Source organism: Etheostoma cragini, chromosome 4, assembly GCF_013103735.1.
Source record: "Etheostoma cragini isolate CJK2018 chromosome 4, CSU_Ecrag_1.0, whole genome shotgun sequence".
NCBI lineage: Eukaryota > Metazoa > Chordata > Actinopteri > Perciformes > Percidae > Etheostoma > Etheostoma cragini.
Genome location: NC_048410.1, coordinates 19,715,768 through 19,741,485, shown reverse-complemented (window position 1 = coordinate 19,741,485; position 25,718 = coordinate 19,715,768). Strand labels below are relative to the sequence as shown.

The 25,718-nt window shown below is 40.5% G+C and overlaps 1 protein-coding gene across 2 annotated transcripts; it reads right to left on the bottom strand.

Annotated features, from left to right (window-relative positions):
* Positions 1-1,767: 1,767 nt before the first annotated feature.
* LOC117943869 (CTTNBP2 N-terminal-like protein) lies at positions 1,768-17,862 on the bottom strand. 2 transcript variants are annotated; one of them, XM_034870274.1, is made up of 7 exons: positions 17,730-17,862; positions 14,182-14,286; positions 4,977-5,210; positions 3,886-3,993; positions 3,495-3,683; positions 3,213-3,383; positions 1,769-3,068 (listed from the first exon to the last, which is right to left on the bottom strand). In XM_034870274.1, the coding sequence occupies exons 1-7, from the start codon at positions 17,766-17,768 to the stop codon at positions 2,097-2,099; spliced, it is 1,818 nt and encodes a 605-aa protein (XP_034726165.1). In that variant the 5' UTR covers positions 17,769-17,862; the 3' UTR covers positions 1,769-2,096. The 2 variants fall into 2 exon arrangements, with proteins under 2 accessions (XP_034726166.1, XP_034726165.1); XM_034870275.1 differs by lacking the exon at positions 14,182-14,286 and having other exon boundaries at positions 1,768-3,068; positions 17,730-17,858.
* Positions 17,863-25,718: the final 7,856 nt, after the last annotated feature.

Below are 25,718 nucleotides of genomic sequence, written 5' to 3'. Positions count from 1 at the left end.
ACAAGCTCTAAGAATACATCAACTCAGACTGTTAGACATTAGAACAGGCATTTTTGACTTTTTTTTTAATTTTATAGACCAAACATTGAATCAGTTAGTTTAGAAAATAATCAGCAGATTAAGTCTAGAAAATAATGAAAATAGCCATACACTAATTCTTTCCAAGTTGCAGGCTGTGAGCAGCTTTAAGAGTAGATGAGTATTAAAAAGTCATGAATACATGATTATCTTTGGGATTCGTTTATTATGACACTAAAGGATCTCCTCAAAATTAAAGATAACACAAAAGTTCTTATGAAATTAATCAAAGCCATGGTTGACTTCAAAATACTGGAGTGTTTTTTATAAATGACAAAGACATGACGTTCATCAGAATCATTCATCCTTAACAGAGTACAATGGCACCTGCATATAGTCTAAGCTTTAAGATTATCAAAACAATGTAACATTAAAGTGATACATAAACAAAACTCAGAACAGCACTCAGATTATCTGTCATGTAAAACTATTATACATTAAAGGTCCCATGACATGGTGCTCTTTTGATACGTTTTGTAAACTATACATTTTTATAAAAACGACAGCTACACACAACATGAAATGAGACATACGTTGGTCCAAGGACTACTTGTTACATTTGGTCTGAATATTACAGTATTTGTTGTAATACCAAGCGACATACTAGGGGCACATGATCCCTCTTCAGGTGATAAACAGATTTGTATTCTTTGGAAATATGATACCATAAAAAAATGAATGTACCATAACAGTAGGGTGTGCCCAACATATTGGCATACATTGGCTCAATAACTATATCTGTTATCCTCATTCCAAACATCACTGTTGATTAATGCGTTACTGAAATAATAAAATAAGCAGTTGATTGATTTGATTTTATCTCTGCATGCCCTTTTGTAAAAAAAGAGCTCACTATACTATATATACTATACATTGTCCATGTATTGCAACATATTTCACTGTATACAGTACGTCTCCAGTCAATAGATATTTTTATCTATTTGTGATTTTATCTTTTTAATGGGATGATCATTTCTTATCGTTGTTAAACGCCCAGGATTCCAGTATTTCTTTTTTAAGATTGTTTCTGTCCAAAATGCCTGATGTTACGGCAGCTTTTGTAAAATAATTGCGATAAAACTTGCAATGTTTTTTGTATGTTTGTTGCAAGGAAATTGTGGGACAGAGAAAGTTGCACACAAAAATTGTAATTTCTTTTCTTTGTATAGTTCTTAAAAAATGAAAAGTAAACTTGTTTTGGAGAGAAGAAAACTACTCTGGGCTAACGTTTACTAGTAACTTTTTCAAATAGGCTCAGGATGTTGCAAATGTTGGTATAATATGAAATTTAAGATAAAACATATAACGTATTGAATGAATCAAATTTGATCATATGTGTCAGTGGCTTGTTGATCTCTACATTGTTAGGTAATTTCCTCTCCTGGCCTGGGACACACATTCATACTGAATGATAAAGGACTAGTTGGACTTTAACTTATCATTGCACTTACAATAACGAGCATAGCTGTCCAAAATGTGGGTAATCCTGTACTTCTCATCTCTGGTTTTTTCTGCATCCACTCCTGCTTGGTCATTGGCTCTCAGAGTCACATACTGATACAAAGTCTGGCACGTGGGACTGTTGGGATTGGTTGGAGTCGCGGCAAACTCTGGTTATTTGTCCAATTTGCGAGTCGTACCAAAGTCGTTTCGAATTTGCAAGTAGCACCAAAGTCGCGTTGATTGGTTGAATTGGCGCGATTGCGACATCTCAGAATCCTGGAGGGATCGACAGTAGCAGGATTTCAATATTCGCACAACCCTGTCAGTTGTAACGCTCACTAGTACCAGCTCTATAACCACTATCTAAAATAGTGGCTCAGCACATACCAAAACAAATGTAATAAATACAATTATGACAGTGTTTTGAAGAGACCTCTGTTCAAATACGCACAGAATATAAATTCTGTCAAGTACAAAACAATACCTCAACAATCATGATTATGAGATGTGGAATCAACCATTGTGCTACAAGCAGAGCAGCAGCTAACTCATTCACTGACCAATCAAATGACCAGTTAATTAGAAGAAACCACCAGGTCCAGTTCTTTGACTCCCTCCTGGCTGGAGGTGAGGCCACAGCTGGCTGAGAGGGGGCTGTCAGAGAAGTGGCTGGCAGACCTGGGCACTGCTGCCGGGGAGGGTGGGGCCTGGGTCAGACCGGGCTTCTTAGGGGGGATGGGTGGAGGGTTGCCCCTTTCTGCCCTGGGGGTAGTAGGTGATCGGACCCCCTGCTGAAGTACTCCTGCGGCCTTTCCGATGATCGGAGACAAAGGCGCTGCCAGGCTGCGGTAGTCTGTACCGAACGGTGAATTGTTTGGTGTTGCGAGCTTCGGTGTGGCGCTCTGCTGTACGGTGGTGAAGCGGGACAGGACTTGAGTGACTGTGCTTCGGGCCATCTGCTTGACTGGGCTGGTTTCTGGGGACGAGCCGCTGGTCACAGGGGAGACATCCTTTGGTGAGAGGGGGAGAGCCGGCTGTGTGGCCTGGGACGGAGGCTCTTGGTCAGTGGTACCCTGGAACCGATGACGAGCAGCGTGGAAGCGCTGGTTGATCCCGGCCTGGTAGGGAGACTGGTAGCTACCAGGGCTCGGGCTGCCTGGCGGGCGTTTAGCAAGGACAGGCGAAGCGCATGGGGAGGAAGGAGGGAATGTGGTGGGGGTGACACTGCAGGGGGAGAATGATGTCTGGCCCTGATGAATTAGAGAATTCTCATTCCCATTCTGTATAATGTTATCTGGGAAGGCGTTGGTTGGACCGTGGTGCCCGTTGGTCTCCATTGGACCATGGTGACAGTTGACTTCCGGCTGCACAGGTCGTGGGTTTTGGTCTTCGTCAATCTCCTCCACCGTAATAGTCTCTACTACTGTCTTTGCTGGAGGAACTTTCATGGCCCACTCGTTTCCTACTGCCTCAACTGGAGCTGCAACTGCCTCCCTAACATCTCTCATCATACTCATCTCCTCCAGCGTCCTCTTCAGCTCCTCTACCTGATCAGAAAATGGAACAAGGGATTAATTCCAAGCAAGCCTGTTTTCTTCTCCCACTGAGATTAGATGAAATTCCTTGAGGTAGTTACAGTATGCAACATGTGCAATGTACTGCCACCTGCCTGCTGAATGTGTTTAAGCTACCTGTTGCTGTAGCTGACAGCAGTGAGCTTCCTCCTTCTTCAAACGTGAGCGGAGTTGCTCCCGCTCCGTGTCGAACTCAGCCAGCTGCTCTTCCACCCTCGCCTCCATTCTCAGAGCTCGCCTCCTCTCATCCTCCAGCTCGTTTCTCAGTGCCTGACAAGCCTGCTCCTCCTGCGTGAGGGAAAGGTCTGTGCTCACCAAGTGTGCATAATATAACAAAGCCCAACATTCATCACAACGACAGAAAATAAATGGCCCAGCTTGGTTTAAAAATGTTAGTACCTTGTCAAGCGTACGGCTCAGCTCCGTCAGACGGTGACCCTCCTCCAGAGCCCTGGCACTCGCCCACTTGCACTCTTTGGCCAAGGCGCAGGACAGCTGTTTGTGCTGAGCCCGTTCTTCTTCTAGTTGCTCAGTAATTCGCCGCTGTTCTTTTTCCAACCGCCGGACCTGGCTCCGCTCAAACTCCAGCTACAAAGACAGAGGCGCATATGAAACGAACGTGCAAAACGTAGTAACTGCTGTTTGCTTGAGACTCTGTGGATGGTTACAGTGGTCTTCAAAGCTTTTGACCCCGGTTCTTTAAGCTCACTGACTACAGTACATTACATACACAGTACATTTTGGACAAATATTTACAGTGCAGTCCATGTCACGACTAATTAGTGGGCACCTGTTGTTGTAGGCGCTCCCTCTCTTTCTCCAGGATGTAGGTGACATCATCTCCCTCGGCGGTGTCCTCAGCGTGCCTCCTCCGTTCCTCCTCCAGATCGGCAATGACCTGAAGCAACCACAGCGGGGAGACAGAGACTCAGGATAGAAAGAACCTTGCATGAGTTTGGTCTGCTTGTTATTACGGCCAATAACAGGTCTTCTGAAGCAATACGATTACTACATTGTAAGCAAAACGCTGATGGCAGTTAGGCTAAACAGCTACATAGTTAAGCTCATCTAAATGAGCACCATGTTCCGCCCGCCTGCAGAGAAAAGTATAGTCTTCACTCTGTGGTTTTACAAAGCCTGAAGATGACAGAGGGCTCTGTGTTTGTACGGTTCGAAAAGATGCGATGGGAATCATTGTTTGCAACAGTCATTTTAATGTTTACCAAAAACAATAGGCCATCAGTAAGCACAGCAAAGTTGTAGAATCTGCGTCTAGTTATTGAGTTTAATGTCAAACTAATCTGTTATTCATATGACATCACCAGGGATTTTGATCACACTAATTAGACAAATTGTTCTTGCTTATCTGTTGAACTCAGTGTTGTGTTACATCACGGTCTATAAATATTAGTCTGTTCACACTCTAACCTTAAGTTCACATGAAACAAAAGGAAAAAGCGGGAACATGACATCACGGTGCAGGTATTTTGTTTTCTTTGTTCGTGTCTGTTGCCCTGCACCTATGAAGAACTTTTGAATGTGTGAGTGCCTCTTGCTGACAACAGTGCTGTTTATTAATGTTATTCTGCTGGATTCCTGGAAGAAAAAAAACATTGTGGAAACAAAAAGGTTTTAATGAACAGGGACGATGTAATCAACTTAGTTTTGTATACTAGTATACTTTCAGAAAAGAAAGCCTCATCGCACTTTGCTGGTTGCATTCTCCATTCATGTTTTTCAGTATTTACCACCACTGAGGCACGCTTTTTAATTCTTATGTTGCCCAGTTGATTTTTTTTCTTCTTTTTTTTTTTAAATCCACACAAGTCCACCAGCTCAGTTCTGTCCCCCCTGAATTAAGAACCACATGTCCACACCCACCCTTCTGTGCCTGCTTTCCACTGCAGCCAGCTGGGCCAGCATCTTCTCCTGCATCCTCCTGCAGTGGCTCACCACTAGTTTGAGAACCACCAGAGGGTTGGAGGTGGGGGACGAACAGCCCGGGTCCTTGTTCGGGTCCCCGACAACCTCACTGTCCCTCTGCAAGGCCAGGAAGGGGTCGCTGAGGTTATACCTGCCATAGCGCTCCTGAATAAACAGCTCTTTACGCTGAGCCTGAAGAGAGGACAAGAGTTAGATGGAGCACTGAGAGGAACGCTGATTTGCTGTCTAGAGGTTATGAGGTAGTAATTGTTACTCGGTGAAAGTTTTCAGCTTATGTGTGCTCTTGCATGGATGTCCTTGTTTACAGAAAGATTGTAACTTGGTCCTAAATCTTCTCTTGGATCACTTTTCTGGCTCCTCAGACTAGTCTCAGCTGGTACTAGCTGCTGTCTCGTGTGTGTGTGCGTGCGTGCGTGCGTGTGTGCGCGTGTGTGTGTATATGTTTTTTGAAGAGACATTTTTAGCTATGTTAGCGGTTTTGCTTTAGGTATGACAATGACTGTTGCCCAGTTGATGCAAACTGAAATAAAGATCTCAAAAATCATTAGATGTTATGCCAAAAACATTTGGTCCAGACATTTGTGTTCCCCAGAGGGTTCATCCATAACTTCAGTGATATCTCAAATATTTGGTTACCTTCTGACATTTCAGCTAGTGCCGTTGTCCAGGCACATTTTTAATTTGTCCAATAATTTGGTAACAAATACCTGCAAAACTAATGACAGCCCTGTCAGCCTCAATTGTACTTTGTTTTTAGTGCCAATCAAGGTACTATACAATGGTTTGGTTTATTTTAGCAGTCATTATCATTAAGTAAAAAATGTATTATGATATGATTTGGATATTTCTAATCCCTGCCAATTATAATAATAATAATACATTTTATTTAAAGACGCCTTTCTTGGCACTCAAGGACGCCGCACAGGGAATTCATAAATTAATCATCAATTATGATTAACCTTAACACATGCTGCTGTCATTTCTCTCACATTTGATCAGGAAATTGAATGCTGCGTTCCACACACCATGATCAGCATCTCTCAATACTAGAGTGGTGAACGGTCTGTAGACAAAGGAAGGGGAAGAGAGGGAGAGGAAATGCAGAATGGAAAAAAATGCAAGAGAAAGCGTGCTTGCAGGAGGAAAAAGCAACAGATGGTGTGTGTCTGTCTATCTTTAGCATGACAGCTGCTCTGGACTGGACATTGGCCAAGGCAGACCTGTTCTGTTTAACTCATGACAAAGGAGGGATAATAGCAACGAGACATGTCAGGTTCAGCAGATGCCTTTGGGCCTGCCGTGTGAAGTGAGAGAGAGGATGAGGGCTAACAGCGGAACTGGCAATGTGTTTTTGTGAGGTTCCAACAGAAGAGGCTCAAAAGATTAGAGAGAGCAGTATCTTCTCTGGCAGGGTGAGGACAGAGCTCCTGATGACTGATACCAAGATTACTTAAGAGGTTTAAAGGGAAGTCAAGAGTGTGGATGGGGCTGCAGAGCAATATTTAGCTGAGTCACTGTTCAGAGCATTTAACAGCTGACTCTGGGTTGTTATAGCTGAGCACACATGTAAACCACTGTCTGATCCCTCCCAAACCGCACTTTATTGGCATAGAACTATGATTATTTTTTGCTCAGTCAAACGTTTTATTTAGTTCACCCATCCAACCAATACCTCAGTTAAGAGTATGTCAATGCCAAGTACTGATTCAATGCCAGTACTTTGTTTTTCCCAAATTTAAAATCTGTATACCTTAATGTGTGGACCTTTTTTGAAAACATTTTTATGTAAGATAAGGGGTTGCTGTGGCATTAAAAACTGAGTCGATTTGGCTGCAGGCTTAACAGCAGCTAAAGATACTAGTCCAGCACTGAAAATCTCCTTACGATATCTCTAGGGTTCATTGGGTTCAGTCATTTTTGGACATTTCTTACCTAGAATTGTCTTCAGCAAGAATAAATGATGCTCTGCCACATACAATTGTATTATGGGAAAGGTTGATATCTAATTTAATAGATCTTCTGTTGAGATAGGAATGATCTGTTTGTGTCTATATTAACAACCTGCTGGATGAGGAAGAGGGTTTGATATCAATACTGAAATGTGCCTAAAAACTTGAAATATATGAATGTATTTTCCTTTATGACAATAAAAAAAACAAAGACTGAACCTGAAAAAAACTGACTCGACTATCTGACTGAATCCATGCAACTTATGCAGCATAAACTGAATTTTTGTACAGCCACTGACAACTGAAACTGGATGTTATGTGGATCATTCACCGTGGCTGATACCTGGGGCCTGTTGCACTAAAGTAGAATGGAGATATCCAGGGTAAGTGAAAAAGCGCAGCAAGATTTAGTGTGATCCGCTCATCGCGGCTTAATCAGTTGCACGTTAGCCGAGCCAGGATGAGAAGATGAAGCTATGTCGAGCCAGGTGTAGATAGCTGGGATAAGTGCACGTTTACTGCTTTCTGAAATAGACCACGGTATTAATCACAGATTGACTAATGCAGAAACGGAGAAGACTACTATAGCGGACCAACTGAATGTGTGAGGATTTAAAAATATCTACTTAGCATACTAGTCCCTCCACTTTTTACAAAGTTGTAGGCCACACTGTGTTTTAATTGCTTTAAAAATGCTAGTTTCATGTGTTGGTTTTATTGCTGTATCTGTTTTTATGTGATAAATGTGCTGGTTTTACCCCAAAGGGTCTTTTTGAATAGCCTACCATGTAAAGCATAATATAAATAAAATGTATTATTATTTAGCCTACTTTGCCTTAAAAGTGAGCAGATGGAATTATGTTCCTCGGGAAATATGCTTAATTTCAAACCCTTATTTACAACGCAAGAACATGTTTTACAACATTGCACAAAAAGGGACAACAACTAGAAAAAGTACCGTAAGTGACTTCCATTCACGCTGTGAGCATATGTAAAACAATATTTATGTTTTTTGTTCTTCTGACAAGTGACAGCACCAAAATAAAGACATTAAGAAGCATTGTGGTGTTCCTGGTGGGATGAATGTAAACTACACTCTATACATATATAGGCCACGTTATTGGTCCGGGGATGTGAGACTTATTAAGAAGGTTATGAAACCAAAGTTAGCTCTAATAACAAAGCATCAGGTCTACATATTACGGAGTAACACAAACTGTCCTTTACTAGAGAAGGACAAGCAACAGGAAAATGAAATCATAAATGTATTGGTCTCTGACCAGTCTGTCATTAAAATCATCTGGGAATATTGCTGTATTGTCCCACTTAAGCTCCGGAGCGTCCTTTATAAACCTGAAGCTACACAGACCACGGACGCCGCGCTGCTCATCTCTAATTTTACAGATAGAGTAAACACTGATGCAATGCACAGGTCGGCAGGCAGGCAGCAGCCACCGGCCACCGGCCACCGGGCAGCGGCCGCACGCCAGGCAGCCTCGACACACTACCAGGCCACTGGGAAAAATCCACACTCTACCGATTGCCACTCCGCATCTGGGTGCCAGTGCAACCATTTCTAACCCTCTAAACAACTGCTAAAGTAGGGGTTTAAATCAAACTCGTGACAAATAATGCATGTTAATAAAAATAAAGCAGAACACATAAAGGAGACAACAGAATAACTGTTAAACACGTTTCTGGATCAGAGCGGCAGCTGATTTAACACATGAGACTCCAGGATTAATCTTAGCCTGGCTGTTAGCCTGCTCTGGACCAGGCTAGCTGCAAAGAGTACATCTCCATGGTTACTTGGCTGGGTTTAATTCAACCTGGTTTCGTGCAACCAAGTCAAAGCTAAATTCATCCAGGATAGCTTGAATATCCTGGCTTAATCCCTTATCCTGGTTTTGTGCAACAGACCGCTGGTCACCTTGCTTAATAATGTCAGCATTATTATTACCAAGAAATAATTTCCCAAGACTGCACATAATTGATTTGAAAGCCAAACATTTGCTGCGATAATCAAGACATTCTTACATGACTGACATTTAACGTTCTAAAACAGATTCATTTTAAGCAACTGGAGTTACTCAAAGCAACACTGGAGAGCTTTCCCGCTTTGGTCCCCCTACAGGTTGGAAGCAAATCTGTCCATTACATTACATTACATAACATTGTCCAGTCTATTCGAACTAAAGATCTGCTACCCAACGTGGCAAACTTGCATAATTCCGCTTCTAACCTGTAGGGGGACCGAAGCGGGAAAGGTTCTATGGTGTTGCTTTAAGCCATGAAAGAAACAGGGAGTGACGATTGATAGCTGGAGAAAGAAAAGGCTGTTGTTATTTGATCCAGTCTGCTGAGGACTGTGAAGGCGGATCAAACAACATGAAGGGGTGAAACAGGAAAACACAGGCTGCCCAGGAGAATTTAAACATGGGCATTATCTACAGCCCCGTGACCACACACCACATCTACAAGTTGTGTGTGTGTGTGTGTGTGTGTGTGTGTGTGTGTGTGTGTGTGTGTGTGTGTGTGTGTGTGTGTGTGTGTGTGTGTGTGTGTGTGTGTGTGTGTGTGTGGCATCTAGCCTGTGTCCTCACTATGTTTATACAATGCAGGTTTTCACATCTATTTGACTTTAAGAAAATCCCATGACCTTTGTCTGCCAAAGATCTTTTGTGAATGCATAAGTTTAAAACTGGAATACACTGAGCAAGATTTTTAGATTTTACACTGTAAATATCTAGTTTTGAAAAAAACAAAACAAATCTTCAAAGAGAAATCTGTCTGCAGACTAAGCAGACAGCTCATCCCTGTTCCCGTCAATGGCTGCTGCTCTTATGTGGCATTGTACGGTTAAAGATTAAATACGCTTTGATCAGGTTTCCATTCTTGACACCTACCGAACGTTGCTGAAGGATATACTGTATACTCAGTCTGACTTTCATCGCTGCAGTTGCATGCCATACTAACAGAAAAAAACATGTCATTTTGTTAGCAATTGCTCATACAAGAGGGGGAACGTTTTGAAACACACAGAAAACCGATTTAATGTAGATTAGCGTGAGAGTTCATTGTTTTCCGTTTTGTTATTTTAAATGTATTCAGTCCGTGCACATTTTCACAACTGGATAACTGGCCTTTAAATGCTCATTTTTATTCTAATTCACAAGACCCCTATTACACAAGAGTTCACTCGTAAACACAGACTGTCTCTCTCAGCTCTCTTCCCTGCACTTCCATGCACCTGACAGACTTCCACAACACAAAGGGAGGCTGTTTTTCTCTGCATTAATCCTCCACTGCTGCAGAAAGGGTGGCGGAAGTGAAAAGAAGGATTACAGGAAACACCTTTCCAACAACACTAAGCGTACTACCTAACACCCAAATCTACCAGAGATTAGTCAGTGCATGCTGTACATTAACAAAGCTCACAAACATTCAGTGCATGGCTGCTGTGAATCACAGTCTACCTCCATTATTCATGCTTTTGTCTGTTGACTACAGTTCTTGGCAACTTGTGTGCTTTTGCTTGGGAAGACTTTGTGGCATGGCTGCACTGGTCCCTATCCAGTTTCTTTTGCTGAAAAAGATAAAAATGAAACCTGGACTCTTCACGTTGTACAATTTTGGCAACAAGATCTGTATAACACCGAGGGAAGGCGATTAGATTTCTATTTATTTCAGAGCTGCTTAGGCAGATTGCTAAATACCCTGAAATGCTCATTCCCGATGTACTTAATGAAAAGGAAATGGATGTCTGAAGAATACTATCCATCATAAGCACATGATTGTGCATGCTACAGTAACTGAAGATGATTCAATCAGCTGGTGAATCTCAAAGCTATAAATAAGGCTATTTCGGTACTGCCCCATTACCAAAAACCACACACGGTAAACCTTTTTTTAAAGTACGTCCATTTGGAAGCTCTAGTCAACCACATCATGTGAACTCGACAGTTAATTAAAAGGCTCATTTTCATATTTGAGTCTTCTTTGAACTTTAAAGTAAAGACTCATATTCCTTTCCCAAAGCAAATGGACTACTGGATCACTGCAGAGCTGTGTGTGCCAAATACGAGCATTGCCAGAGACTAACTTCCTTTTGAAATCCGGTGTGAGCAGCTGCAGAAGTGAGTCACAAAGGGGAAAATGCAGTGGATAGTTAGAATGCCATCGATAGTTCTGCATAATTAAATATAGAGTACCACAGAAAAGCTGCATCATTAACTTCACATCCTGTTCTTACATTAGATCCTATAGCCTATTAATGATAAGAATGTTAGAAAGGAACTTGGCTGCTTCTGTACTTTCAACCAAATGAGGCATGAAAACCAAAGAATTGAGCGGTGGTGTTGTTACCATGGTGATTTGTAGTTGAGCTAAACATTTCTCACATGACTCACTGTGCAGCAATGACACTTCAGTTAAGACTGACATGAGCAACACGACTGGACTTACTTCTCTACTTGCTGTAAAGTTGGTCCATGTGCAACCTTATTGTTGGAACATGACTCAGTCTACAGCGACCCTAGCAGCTCTGGGAATCCGTACACCAAACTTTGTTTAAATGCTTTAAGCAATTATTTAAAGAATTAGAAACTTTCAACATGATACACAGTGAAAAAATTGTCAGTGTTGTGGGTGGGATATTAAGTCAGACTCGGTGCAGAGGGAGCGGAGGGGCAGACAGAGAGCTGTAGAGGAGCCAAAGAAGCACTCTCTTTAAATTACTGACTTTATCGTCATCCGGCAAATAAAACACACAGATCATATGCAAACTGCCAAAAACCTGGCCGATAATATGCCAGGGCCGATCATTTGTCTATCCTTAGTCTAATGCACACCAGGCTAGTGGGAATTTATTTGTTTTGCAGGTATTTCGGTTAAAAACCATTGGACAAATTAAATATATGACCTGAGGATGGCGCTAGATGAAAAGTAAAGGGATTACCAAAAGGTATACAGATCATCATTAAAGGGAACATAAATGTGTAATTCAAATTGTATTGTAATCTATTTCTTCACTTGCTCAAAACCAAGAAAAGGTCAACCTCATGGTGGCGCTAGAGGTAAAGTCAGGGGATCACCAAAGTCAATAGGATTCATCCTCTGGGGACAATGTGTGTACTAACGGTTGGGCCAATCCATCCAGTGGCTGCTGAGATACTTGACGAAATAGGTGTAAACTTTGTTCTGCCGGTGGTGCTACTGTGGATGAAAAGTGACATGATCAAGCAGAATCAATCCTCTGGGAACCAACAATGTCTTTATAAAGATTCATGGTGATCCAGCCAACAGTTGTTGAGATAACTCAGTCTGGACCAAAGTGGTGGACCGACAGACAAACGCTGTCACAGATAGACCCATGCTGCTAGGTGGCTAAAACAAAAGACATACAGGGTGATGTTTCACTGATAACAATCTTCTTTCATGTGAGGATGGGACCTGAGATTCCACATCGCCAATTCCTGAACAGTAGAACAGCAGAACTGTGTGAAGTTGTGTTTTACCGTTGGTAAAACATGTATGCTTTGCTGCATTTTTCCAACTTACAGCCGGAAATTACTTCCCTACGGGTCAGTGATTATACCCCTAATCGAAGCGCCGTAACAGTTAACACTGAAGCATTGATCCAATCCCAGACCTGAATGGGTTAACAGTTTGTTCCAGTGGAGCTATGAAAGAAGCACAGCCATATTCCCCTCAAGCTCCAGTTAAGGCCAATGTTTATTTGTTCACTCCTACTCTCGCTCACATTGAGTCATCAGACACCCAGCGTGCAGCAACTCTTCTTGCCTTAGATGGCCAGATCCCAGGAGAGATGTAGGAATGTGGTCTAGACACAACACATGAACATTCAGCATTAGGTTCTTAGATTTCTGCTCTCCAGTTTGCTAGCTGCCTCTCCAGTTTGTTCTTTCAGTGGTGCATTTCACACCAGGAAAATGAATTGCAATCCAAGAGCGTAAGCGCAAATATTAATGGTGAAAAATAGTCTGCAGTGTCGTATGAAAGGTAGGGGGTATTTTGCAAAAATGCTCCATCATCAAACTGCTTATTCAATAGTAATCTTTGGTTTATGGTTATTTAAAGTGTCACAGTGACATAGTGTGACTGAAGTTAGTTTGCAGCGGTTTTAAAATGTCCTTAAGGCCTTCCAAATAGTATGAAAGCTTTAGTAGGTGGACCTATGGGACACAGCAAAACACTTAGTCTGGGAAAATAGCCTGCAAATCCTTTTACTGTAATTGAGACATCCCGTGTGTGTGTGTGTGTGTGTGTGTGTGTGTGAGTGTGTGTGTGTGTGTGTGTGTGTGTGTGTGTGTACACATTGTGCCCATTTCTAATTAAGTATATGTTTAAGTTCACTAGAATGTGTCTACTCGGGGCCTCTGCGATATGGAACAACTCAAATCATTATCTTTTGCCAAATACTTCGATATCGATGGTGTGACGTATTATAGGGTAGATTATCGGTGCTTTCACAAAGTATTTACAGAAATTACAGTTTTGATCAATATTCATCCGTAATGTGGATCTAATGACTAAGTGGGTAAAGGCAAATAATAAAACAGTCTGGTATGTTCAGAAAATTACATCACTTCACTGTAATACGTTTAAAACCAGGAAAAAACAGCACTTATGCTATATAACAATAATACCCTATCCAAAATGTAAGATGATACTTAGTCTCATATCACAATTTCAATATAATATCAATATTGTCCAGCCCTATGTCTGCTCATTTGAACTTAGGAAAAGGATGACTTCTGGGACAATGCCTCAAAATACTCAGAAAAAGTGAGCTGCATTCATAGATAGATAGATAGATAGATAGATAGATAGGTAGGTGTTAGCTTTACGTGGCTCAGTCATCTTTGTGCAGAGAACTATTTTATTTTATTGGAATAGAGTGCCATTAACAGCGTTACTAAGATTCAACCTTTGTTTTAGCTGATTTCTTCATCATGCGTTTCTCTGCTGTCCACCCTTTTTGTGTATCACATACATGACAACGTTTGCTTATGAGGGTCACAAGTGACCAACGCAGGAAGCACTCCATGTATAAAAAAATAAGAACATGCCATGTTGTTGCAACCTGTTACTGAAGTGGTTTCGTCTCTTTGGCACTTTGATGCTTTTTACTTGAGTGTTGTAGTTATGATAGTAGCTCCATTGATAGGTACCTTTAGGGTATCAATGACCAGGTCCCGGGCCTCCAGCTCTCCTTCCAGGATGCTGAAAAGCATCAGCACCTCTGACTTGGTCAAATTCTCCATATTCAGCTTGGACTGTGAGGGCAAAAGATGAAAGAAAAGAACTTGGTTGACGAATTCAATTTGGATAGTTTTTTGTTTTTTATTGATGCAAATGAAGATCTTCTTAACTTGTACTTAGATTATTATTCAACTCCAAAAGAGAAGACACTGAGAAACTATATACTAAATTAGGAAAGCAAAGGGTTTTCCCACAGTCATTTCTCAAGGTATTTCATTCCATCTTGAAACAAAGCCCTGTGTTTCCCCAAATGAGACATCCAGACAGACCTCTGATCTATCTGATCCAGCCCACTAATTTATGAGCTTTATGGGGATATGTTGGTATTATCTTGGGAGGAGGTCATTTTCCAGCACAGAACCAGTGTTCAAAACAGTAGTTACACGTTTCTCCTTTCACCAAGAAAACCACATTTTGGGTGCAAACCCATTTAACAAGCAGGGTGTGCGAGTGTGAGGATGTTTAATCTTAAACAACGGGAGCAAAACTTTCCTCCAAAGTTGCTCATTTCATTTTCCCTAGTAGGTTTTGGATATTTCAGCACAATTTGGTCGCACAAATATGTCAACAATAGTAGTACCTCTGGCCACTTCAGGATCCGATTCAGAGACCAACGATTTGATTCTAAACCGATTATCAATGCAACAATTGATTTCTATGCGAGGTTGTTAGATTTTGACATGCAGTATTTGCCACATAAGTTTTTTATGAAATGTTTTGTCTACTGGGATTTTTATTTTGTAGTCATTCCATGCTTAAGCCTTAAACGTGCTTGTGAAAGTCATATTCTCTCTCAGTGATCTGTCATGTCAGAGGCTCAGTCGTGTTTAAAGGTGGACAATTGAACATGAAACGTGAGGTGCTCAGATGCAATGTGATAGAGTAGATGAACCGCCTTTATGTGTTTTGCCTAATTATTTGTTGTATGTCTTATTAGAACAGGTGTGTATCTATACAAAACTTTTTTTTTTTCCTTTTGGCCATTTTAAACTCTAAGTTGTCCATTATCCCATTCCTCATGTCTGAAGACAGTAACTATATATAGTTTTTTTCCCAGAATAGAGCATCAAATTGTTCTAAAGAGAATCGCGATGCATCTAAGAGTCAATTTTCTTTTTCTTTTTTTCACCACCCCTGATGCAAGCTGACATGTGTATCAGGCACAGGTGGATCACATATCAGACAGGCATTCAGCTTCCAGCGTCCAAACTCTTACATAATCTTTCTTAAATAGTGTGCAAATAACTTCCCTTTTAAGTTCAGCTTGAAAAATAGTATCATCACTTTGTTTAGTTTTTTTCTCCACTGCATGTTAAATCATATTGGATCATGTGACAGCAGGAAGGTATGTTGTGTTGGAAATGTGCTGTGGTCTCTTTGTAGTGTCTCAGCACTCTAATCTCCCAGCTGTGTGATTCTGCTGACAAGCCCTGCGGTGTCCATACCTCGAAACATCCAACCGCACTCTGGCTAGGAAAACGTATGCTGCAGCCCCCTCTTTGAAATATGATCAAAGCTGTTGATGATATTACACTAAGCAGCATCCTTTTCCCATCATCATGTGGGACATCTAGATGTACGCTGCACTGCCAGACTCTAGCTTGAATCCCAACAATATTCCTTCGGAAATGCGGCTGAAGCATCTGAAAAATCTCTCTCGCTGCTGTTTACGAGACGGCACAGCTATCTAGCATTTATTCAACAGACCCGGGCTCTGTTCTGAGCACTCTGTGGTCACCACAACTTTCCACATCATGAAGTCACCCAGAGGGGGGGTGGGCTGATCTCTTGCTGGTTGGGTAGTGAGACACAGCAGCCACCGGCCTATATCAGAGATGGTAGCTACAATGTTTCCTAGGCATCTTCAATAACATCAGCAATAGAGAAACTTGAATAGCAATGAGCATATTTCCAGCACTCAAATATACTGTTACACGTATGTGGAGCAGTATGCAGAAGTGAGAAGAGCAATGAGCCAGGGCCATGGTGAACTGCATCTACAGCCTAATCCCTACAGCAGCGTCTTCTCAAAGAGTGTTTTAGTTCTGCTCTCACCAGCACTCATGGTCTGTGGCTTAACCACAGGGGTAAAATGCTAATTAAACTACAGCATATGCACCTCCCCTCGGTTTTGCTTTTACAGGCTTGCTCGCTAATTTCACAGGCAGCTGTAATCGCCAAGCGGAGAGTGTGTGCTGTGTTATGAGAGATGTCTGGCCCAGCGGGAGCCTACATGTGTCCTCACGTTTTGTTTGGATTCTCATCAATTTTTTATATTTTTTCACCTAATCCCCCCCTGAATTACAGTTGGTAAACATAGGGGTACACAAACACTAAGCGATGGCATGGGAAATCCAAATATTCCCACATTGTTGTTCCACATCCGGTGACAAAAGCCCTGTGTCCATAATCCTTTTTCCCCGTGTTTGTTTTAAGCCTGGTCAGTCATGTGCTTTGTCTGCAAGACTGTAAACTCATTAAAAACACATAGCAGCTCCTACTGTAACAACATTGCTCCATTACAAACAGGCCCTCGGTTTGGGAGTAGCTGCTCAAGATTCCTATAAGTGGAAAATAAACTACCTTCACATCAACTCATATCAAAGTCCTATAATAATCCCCCTTTTTTTTTTTAGTCTGACGACAGTTTCTGTGTCCACTGCTTGAGTAAAATCAAAAGTTATACATGACAATGTGGACAATATTTCAGAATACAATCCAACAGTAGATGCTTATATAAGGTGTAAGGTGTCTGTGAACCTACAGTAGCCTATGAGAGATTTTTTTTGTCAGATCATCTTTCAGCTGGTTGAACTGGTAAAGATTGGGGGGGGGGGGATACAACGTGTGCAATGAATACATGTCACAGACTATGAAACATCTTTGGCGCACACAATGAGGGCCAACTAAGGGGAAGTCTGCTTAATTGCCGTATCCTGGTCATCAGAATGTCTGACCAGATGATTGTAATGGATAGGCTTACTAAATTAGACATGCATGGTAGCCAACCTCATTTTTTATGTGGGCCACTACTTACTCAATCAGCTTGCTGTCTATAGGCTCCTGCAGCCTAGTCTATAAAACGTATTCACACACGAGTGTTGACACTGCTGAGTAAATAACAACTGGAGTCACTGTAAATGAATTCAATCAGCACTCTCATGAGGATAGACAGTCACCACCAGCGGTCGGCCAGTCACTCGCCTCTCTTCTTCGCTGAAAAGATGTTTTAAGGATACAGCTTTAATGCATTTCTAGCTACACGAACAAAACGCTTCTTCGGGACTTTTAATCCTGAGAAGATGCAGTCCAAATGGTTCGGCCTCTAGCCTCGACTACTTTTGCTACATCTTTTCTTTTTGAACCAAAAGTGGCTAAACACGGTCAGACACGGTGGATTATCCACTCCAGCGTCACACCACTGAGACAAAAAACGGTTTTCTGCGGGTCTTCTTACCTTCATAAGGCCCTCGAAGGTCTTTGGAAACTCCAGCATGAACTTTTCTCCTGTCAGGAGATTTGTTTCACTTGATTTGCGTCCTCTGGTCCCGACGTAGCGAAACAGTTAGCGGCCAGGCAGTGTTTTAAGTGACGGCCAAGCCAGCCAATAGACAAGGCAGAGCACTAGGCGCTGACCAATCAAAGAGGAGCTTCTGGGAAACTGGGCCAGAGCAGGGACGTCCCACCTCTTGGATTTTGGTTGGACTTCTTTGTTTAGTATTTGTTGGGTGCCAGCTTCGTCTTAACCCTTCTTTAGTCCTCCCGGATCAAAAAGATTAACACATTTTTTTTCTTTTACCTTTTTTTCAACATTTGACATTTTCAACACAACTTTATCTTTTTTATTTCACTAACACCACCTTACTACCACTAGTTGTACACTACCTTTTGGAATCCATAGTCAATGCCATTGATTTGTATGGAATTATACCTAATATTTGAGTTAATAAAGCAGAAATTATGAATTATTTTGACAAATAGTCGAGATCAGAGGAACGTTTGTTAAGTGGATGAGTTTGGTCAGGATACTGATTTGAAACCATTTCAATTTTCACCTGAAATTCAATGAAAGTTGTTGATTGTATTTGCAAAGAGCATTTTATGGAATCCATCATTTTTTGTGGTAATTTGAAGGAATGCTATATTTTCTGATAAATATATACCTATGAGCAGATATTTTACTGGATGAAATTATAAAACAAAACTAAAGGTGTCCTTAATAGGGACTTTATAATGATGTGTCTATATCACCTGTATACTGATATTCCAACGGCTTATATTTCCATAAAACTTTGATCCATCAATATGGTTTAGTTATACTGTTATGTTTGTATAGTATCGCATCGGTGGAAGATTTAGGCTACACAACTTTCTTTCCCACCTTACTTCTTGAAAGTAATACCACAATGGGAAATGTGTCATTGTAAATGCTTTTACATAAGTATTGATAGTAAAATACCAATAAAAACACTATAAATTAACATTTAATGAATTACTCTCTTTGAATATTATTGATGCATTATGTATAAGCAGCATTCTAATGTTTACAGGTCAATTTTAACCATCTCATATACTATTGAGTAGGTAAATCTATAACAACAGCAACATGTCTTAATCTGAATATGAACTCTTACAGCTGTTAGTGTGCAAAAAAGTTTTAATTTGTCTCTGAAATGCTCATGTAAAGTATCTAAAAATTGTTTATACTACTGTGCAGCACAGTGCTTTAATTACCACCCCTGACAGGAACATTTGATGTAATTCTGTTTTAAAACATGCACACAACATACCTGCACAAACATTTGCAAACTAAACAAACCAATCAAATTTGGAACATGGCCATGCACAAACAAGAACTAAAAAAAACTATAAACTATATGTATAAAAAACTATAAAATGAACTATACACAACATCCAACTGTATGCAGAAAAGTGAGGTATTACACAGCAATACAACAAAACTCCATAGGTCATTCTATCTCAGAGACAAATAAGTATTCAGTGTTATAAATGTCACTATAAAAACCATCTGTTGACCAGTTATGTGAATTATTCCAACATTATTAGTTACTCCAGCAGAAGCATGCCTTGCATTGGTCCTTAGAGTTGTGGGATTACAGTATTATTGACTGCCATCTGGTGGCGTAGTCACTGTATGAGCCAGTGTGTGACTCTTCAGAGCCATGGGAATGCTGTGCTGTTGGAGAAATGTCAGTGAGTTCTTTCAGCTCACCTGGGAAATCAAAAGGTTTATGGACTGTAGATGGAGCTAATATAACAGCCAGCTAGAAACTAAAAGCAGCTGTCAGAACAGTTGGAGGTATTACGGTAAAACCCGAAACTGACTTTCCACACCTCACTTTTAGCAGCACTCAGGAACAACACAAAGTTGACTGTGGAGGTCCGGCCTGTAGCTTTGTTCTACAGCCTTTACCTCAACCTGCGCATGTGATTAGTCCTTGCTGTGTGTGTGTGTGTGTGTGTGTGTGTGTGTGTGTGTGCGTGTCTGTGTCTGCGTGTGTCAGTTTCTGCACGTGTTGTGTGGTCTCTCTCCCTCCCGTCATTCCTCTCTGTGTTTTTTGGCTCAGTGTGTTATTTGTATCTGTTAATTTCTGAATATAAAAAAAATAATAAAAATTGATCACAAAGAAAAAGATGACTGTGGAGGTCTAATTCAATGGGGGGGGGGGGGGGGCACAGCTGTGTTGCTGTTTTCAGCCTTGAGGCACAGAGTTTCAGATGAGGTATTAACTGTGCTGTAGACCTGAAAATGAAAGGCTGTCAAGGCCTGTAATACATAATAGCCGCCAGTAGAGTGCAATGCTCACACAACGCAAGTCAAAGTTACAGTCGCCAAAGTGGTTTTGTCACCCAACATACGTGCAGACAATAATACAGAATATGCAGGCTTTTCTCCATGGATGAGCATAATGGACAGTCCAACACTTTCACGGTTACCGGTTGTATGTAATGTTGGCGATAAAGATTATTCTACTGATGCAACTTGCAAGTCGTGTTAGATGTGAGCTACAGCCAAATACCCAGAAATGGTGATTTAAAATGCAACACCGCAATCTTGCTGTTGAAAGAGAGCAAAAAAATGAGTACACTCTGGTGTGTAGGACAGCAATTTTTTTTGAAGTTACAGTCCAAGACATCCCAACTTGTGTCAGCGTTAAATTGGCAAACTTTGTAGAACAGAGAGCCTCCTACCTATGGCTATGTAGCGTCTTTGTGCTTATTTGATAACTGTGTCCCTTTTTTCTGCTATCTTGAGGGTATGACAATCAAGTTGCTCTGTTCAGCATGCTGACTGGCTGCAGTGGAGCTCTCTGTCCTCAGAGACTTTCTCATGTGTTCTCGTCTTCTTTTTCCAACAATTTACAGCATTAAACAAACAATTTATTGGGTCTTTAGCTTATTCACCGTATCCTCCACAGTTGGATATTCCATACATGCTGTCTGGCACACCCACCGCTAGCCTAGCTTACCACTGATGCTGGTGGTAACCAGCTCCATGTAGCCCACTGCTCCCAATTAGTGACTAAACAACGACAACATGTTCCTATTTACGTTTTGTGATTTGTATAGTCACAGCATGTACAAATAACAAGGTCACTAGACATCGCCCTCTTTTAACCCTATTCAAACTGGGAACTATATTCCCAGAGGCACTGCAACTTCTGTTACTTGGGCGGATTGATTTATCAGCAGCACAGGAGAAACCCCGTGGTGAGGAGCAGAGAGTAACAATGGTGCCTTTCAGGTGTTACCCTAATCACTCCACCCAAGTAGCAGTGCTTCAGCTTCTGAGAATCTCTCTCTTATCTATTGCTCTCTTATTATTATTATTATTATTATTATTATTATTTTATTTTCACTCTGGGGGATAAGGTGAATAAGCTCAAGTCCCAATAAGTTAGTGTGTTCCTTTAAGTTTACCATTTGCTTTGGTTTAGTCCTGGGAAATGTTGGTGCAAAGGTTAGTGGCTTAAAATTGATAAAATCATAAAAACAGAATATTGTTTGAAGTTGGTGGAGAATGGATTGGCAAAGAAATGTCTTTGTAATAATAAGGATTATCAAAATTTGGTTTTGTTACTGTGGTGCAAAGTTATTAACATACTGAGTACTTTCGTACACATAGGTGGTACTTTGAGTGTATTTCTATCTCATGTTACTCTTTAAAAATTCAGAGGATAACATTACTCAACTATTTATTTAATATTTATAATTGAAAATTGGTTCCGCCTCATCTACTACAACAGGAAAATGCTACTTACATATTAATGCATTAGTATAATAATAATAGCTAATTTATAGTTGACATGACATGCCGTTTGTCATGCAGGAACTTAACTTGTAATGGAACCACTGCACCACTGCTTTGTGTATTTCTCACGAATTTCTATGATTAATACGGATCAGAAAATAATGTAATGCTGAAACCCTGCAGTCTGAAAAATAATGTTCAAAAGAAAGACCTAGTCAAAATATTGTGATGTTAGCACAACTTTTTTTTGTTCTTTTGTACTTTTTCACACCAAAAAATGCTGACTTGGGTGTTTTTTGTCAAGTTCCTAGCTCATTTTTCCAAAGGTGTCCTGGCTTTCGGTAAGTTCCTAAATCCAAGCCTGAACAGAATAATCACATTTAGCGCAGCACCGATGGAGCATCATGAAAAAGTACACTCTGATTTTCAAAAAAGCTGCTTGATTAATGAAGAATATTTCCCCCAAAGGTCATGGTACGCTTTGATAGTGTCTCTTCAGCTGTGTGAAAGCAGTTTCTGGTTCCATAAATATAAAGATCCAAAAGTTTGGTTTAAAACTGCAAGTTTTGATTGTATATACTTCAAAACTTCAATCTCTCCTACTTGTTCCCTATCATTCCCTGCTTAAGTGAAAGTATTCTGGTATTCGGAATGAATATGTCATCTCTGTTGCACACCTGGCACTTCCTTCTAGATGCCAGACATAATATGCAGATAACACGCCATGGTGGCACAGACTCGATCAGGGAAGGGATGAAGAGGGAGCCGTAAATATAGCATCAGAGACTTGGCACGAGGCGACGGCAATCTAGGACCTAATCTGAGGCAGTTATCAGCATCTGTTGCCTGGCACCCATTTCTGTGGGGGTTTTAGTTATTCATCTTGCTCCATATCTGTCACTTCTTTTGCATTTGATTCGGCATACAGACAATGCATTCAAGAACGTGGGAGGATGTAACCTCTCAATACCCCCCAGTGAGTCAATCTGTCAGTAATACACACATGGCTACTGTGCTCACCTGATTGGATGTGGAGCTGTGAAAGGTTTAGAAATTGATTTGTTTTGCCAGTGGCCATGTTAAATGTAAATTGCTCGAGTGTCTGACCTTGAAGCACTCCTGATTAGTAATTTGCATATCTCTTATGTAGTAATATGTCTTAAAGCTGCAGACTGTGTCACGGTTACCAATGTATTTGTTTCTAATCATGAGGCAGCAGCTGGATGTGGAATTTAATATCAACCAACAGCTTTGTTATTTATGTATTCACTATACACGTAGGCGATTTTCTTACCTGCAATGCTTTAATGTCGTTACAATTTCGGGCATTGATTGGACCCTCAAAACTGTGCACACTAAACAAGCTCCCTGTTATCTCAGCTATTCGAGTGTATTTTGATTTCAATCACCAAAAGATGAACATGATATCTGGATGGATTAACTAAAAAAGACATAAAGCTGTAGTTGAGACAACAAGACGTCTCCGAATTTAGACAAACTATAGCCCACATAGGTATGAGCTGACAAAAATTTAGCCCACTACAATCACTGGCTCATAAGAGAACAGAGACAACTGGAGGTTTGGCGTGTTAGTTGTGATTTATCTGCATGGGTGACATTTGAATCAACTTTCAATCAAGGTCTTTTCTCCCCAACTAGACCGACCAACCCCATCAATTTGGATGTCTGCCGCAGTCTTTCTAATCAGGGCCTGTGAGTTATAAACCACAAATTTATTGATCAGCTCGAGGCTTGAAGACTTTTAGGAGCCTTAAATTAATACACCTCAGCTCATTTTTTCTGAAGGTGAGTTGTTTTTTTGTAAATTATACAGGAAGAAATACATTTGAGATTCTATTTGATATGTCATTTACAAAAAGAAACTGCCATCTGAAACTGAAAAACTCCTCAACTTAAGTTGCGTCAAAATCTTGATTGAGTCCTTTAAGATGTTGGCAAAAGAAATGAAAAGGATCATTGTTTTCCCTCATAAAAAACGGCTAAACTAAAACAAGTTTCCTGGACTCAATCCTTCACTTCAATACTTGGCCCAATCTCTCTGACTCTAAGAAAGGGTCAGAAGTTTCTTCTCTTTTGCTGAATGGAAATATAACATGATCAATACCACATATGCAGACAACTATTAAAATCATCAAATGCATTTACAGTACATAAAGGGACAATGTGGCAGTCTAAAGATATCTGTCCTGCTCCAAAATGATACTCAAAGTACTGTCCAAAAACCCGCTATTTGAATAAATATGGCACAATACAGAACACGCATAGCTCTCAGAGGCGGCCTGTTTATTCAGGAAACCATCCAGGCTAAAAGCACCAGATAGCAAAATTATGAATGGTAATTTAATCACATAATGGCTCTTACACTCTCCAAAAGTCTAATTCCATGTGTCTGCTCCTCAGTAACAAGTATGCAGTGTGAATGTTAATGATGGGTATTGAGGACAATTGTTTTGTTTAATTTAGACTACTCTGTTCTTGACTGATAGAAAATGAAAACTCAAAGGACACTGTTATAAAACTGAATTAGATTATCTACTTCATAAGAAATATCCAAGCTATAAGAACTCAAAAGAGGCCCTTTATCATTTCCTCTGTTTATCTGCAGAGCTATAGTGTATGCAAAGAGACAGATGATAAGATTTTGTGAAATTCTTTTATTTTTTTTATTTTTTTAAAGATTATTTTTCAGGGTTTTACGCCTTTGATTTTTGACAGGACAACTAGGTGAGAAAGGCAGAGTGAGGGAAGACATGCAGGAAATCGTCACAGGTCGGATTTGAACCCTAGACCTCTGCGTAGAGGCATAAACCATGTCATTAAATCTTCTAAATCTTCAGTATTGATTGTTGATGTAAAGCTTAATAAGTCTGTCTGCGACACTCCTCATATGGAATGTCTGCACAGAACTACTAAATAAACTTTCACATTCATCTCTAGCGCCAGGTAAGAAGTCTCAATGTTGGATTCTGCAAAACTCCTGTGTATACGTCTAATGTTAACATTGTCAAATTCTTGTGTCCTGCAATATTTGCACGTGACAACTATGAAAAATCCTGTATTGCAGGTCTTTGACACGAGTTGAGATCCAGCGTCCTGCAAAAAAAGTCAGACTTGTTACATGACCCATCCATCGCACTGACCTCCAAACCCTTAATTTCCATCTCCTGAGCCTGTGGTTACAGTACTCGACGGTTTGCTATTTGCTTTTGTGATTTCTAGCTGGCGAGCATTAATTTCGGAGAAATAATTAACACTGATGGTATATTTTATTACCTATAGTTAGTGAGTAAACGAATGTGCCATTTCAACTGACTTAAATATTTTACGTTTTAACAACTTGTTTTAATAGTCCTAAATATGAATATGGTAGTTGCATAATTTTGTGTTAAGAGATTCTCGATTATCCATGTAGAGGGAATGTTGATAAAGAAATGGCATTGTGTTGCAGTATAAAGCTAGAAGGTCCTAGAATAATAAAAATAAGATCAAACTGTCCAACATAATCCTGTTAGGCTACTGAGCTTACGTACTGGTACATTTTTGTTAAGTATGTTGTCCTAGAAGAGAAAAGACTTTTAGGATGAGGAAAAACTAATGTGTTTGGCAAACACAGCTCTATCTCAGGTAACACTGATGGGGGTTGCTGGAGTATAATCCTATATCAAATAAGGGACAGAGTAGCTCTGTTAGCTTCCAGGATGGACTTTCACGCAGTAAGGAAAGACTGAAAAGTGTATATGCTAGTAACCCTTTTTTATCGTTACAAAAGACTGTGTCCTCCAAATTCTTTGTATATTGGTCTTACTACAGTCCTGTGCACACCGCTTGTTGAGATACACAAAAGTGGACAGGCCTGCCGTGCCTAGTTATGGTTGCTAAGCTTGGACGGTCACTGTTCAAGGTCAGACGAATGGTCAGTTCCTGTTTTGGCTCTGAACATTAAGTGTAAGTTTTCCAATATGAATGTTATTCATGGGCTGTTCCTATATAATAGTAAGTGTAATTACCTGTACAGTATTAGTCACCCTAGGTTGTTCTCTTGATTGTGAGTGTTTGGCTCCCCAGTGAACATATAACACATGCAGTAGTCTTCTCTACATTTGGCTGTAAATAATCAATACACAAAGAATAGATTGCTATTTTAGCAGGTGA

Coding starts and splice junctions, on each gene's coding strand:
- LOC117943869 (XM_034870274.1), bottom strand. CDS start 17,768: ATGCTGGAGTTTCCAAAGACCTTCGAGGGCCTTATGAAG. Junction 3,994..4,976: donor TGGAAAGCAGGCACAGAAGG/GTGGGTGTGGAC, acceptor TGGTTGCTTCAG/GTCATTGCCGATCTGGAGGA. Junction 3,069..3,212: donor GCTGTCAGCTACAGCAACAG/GTAGCTTAAACA, acceptor TTTTCTGATCAG/GTAGAGGAGCTGAAGAGGAC.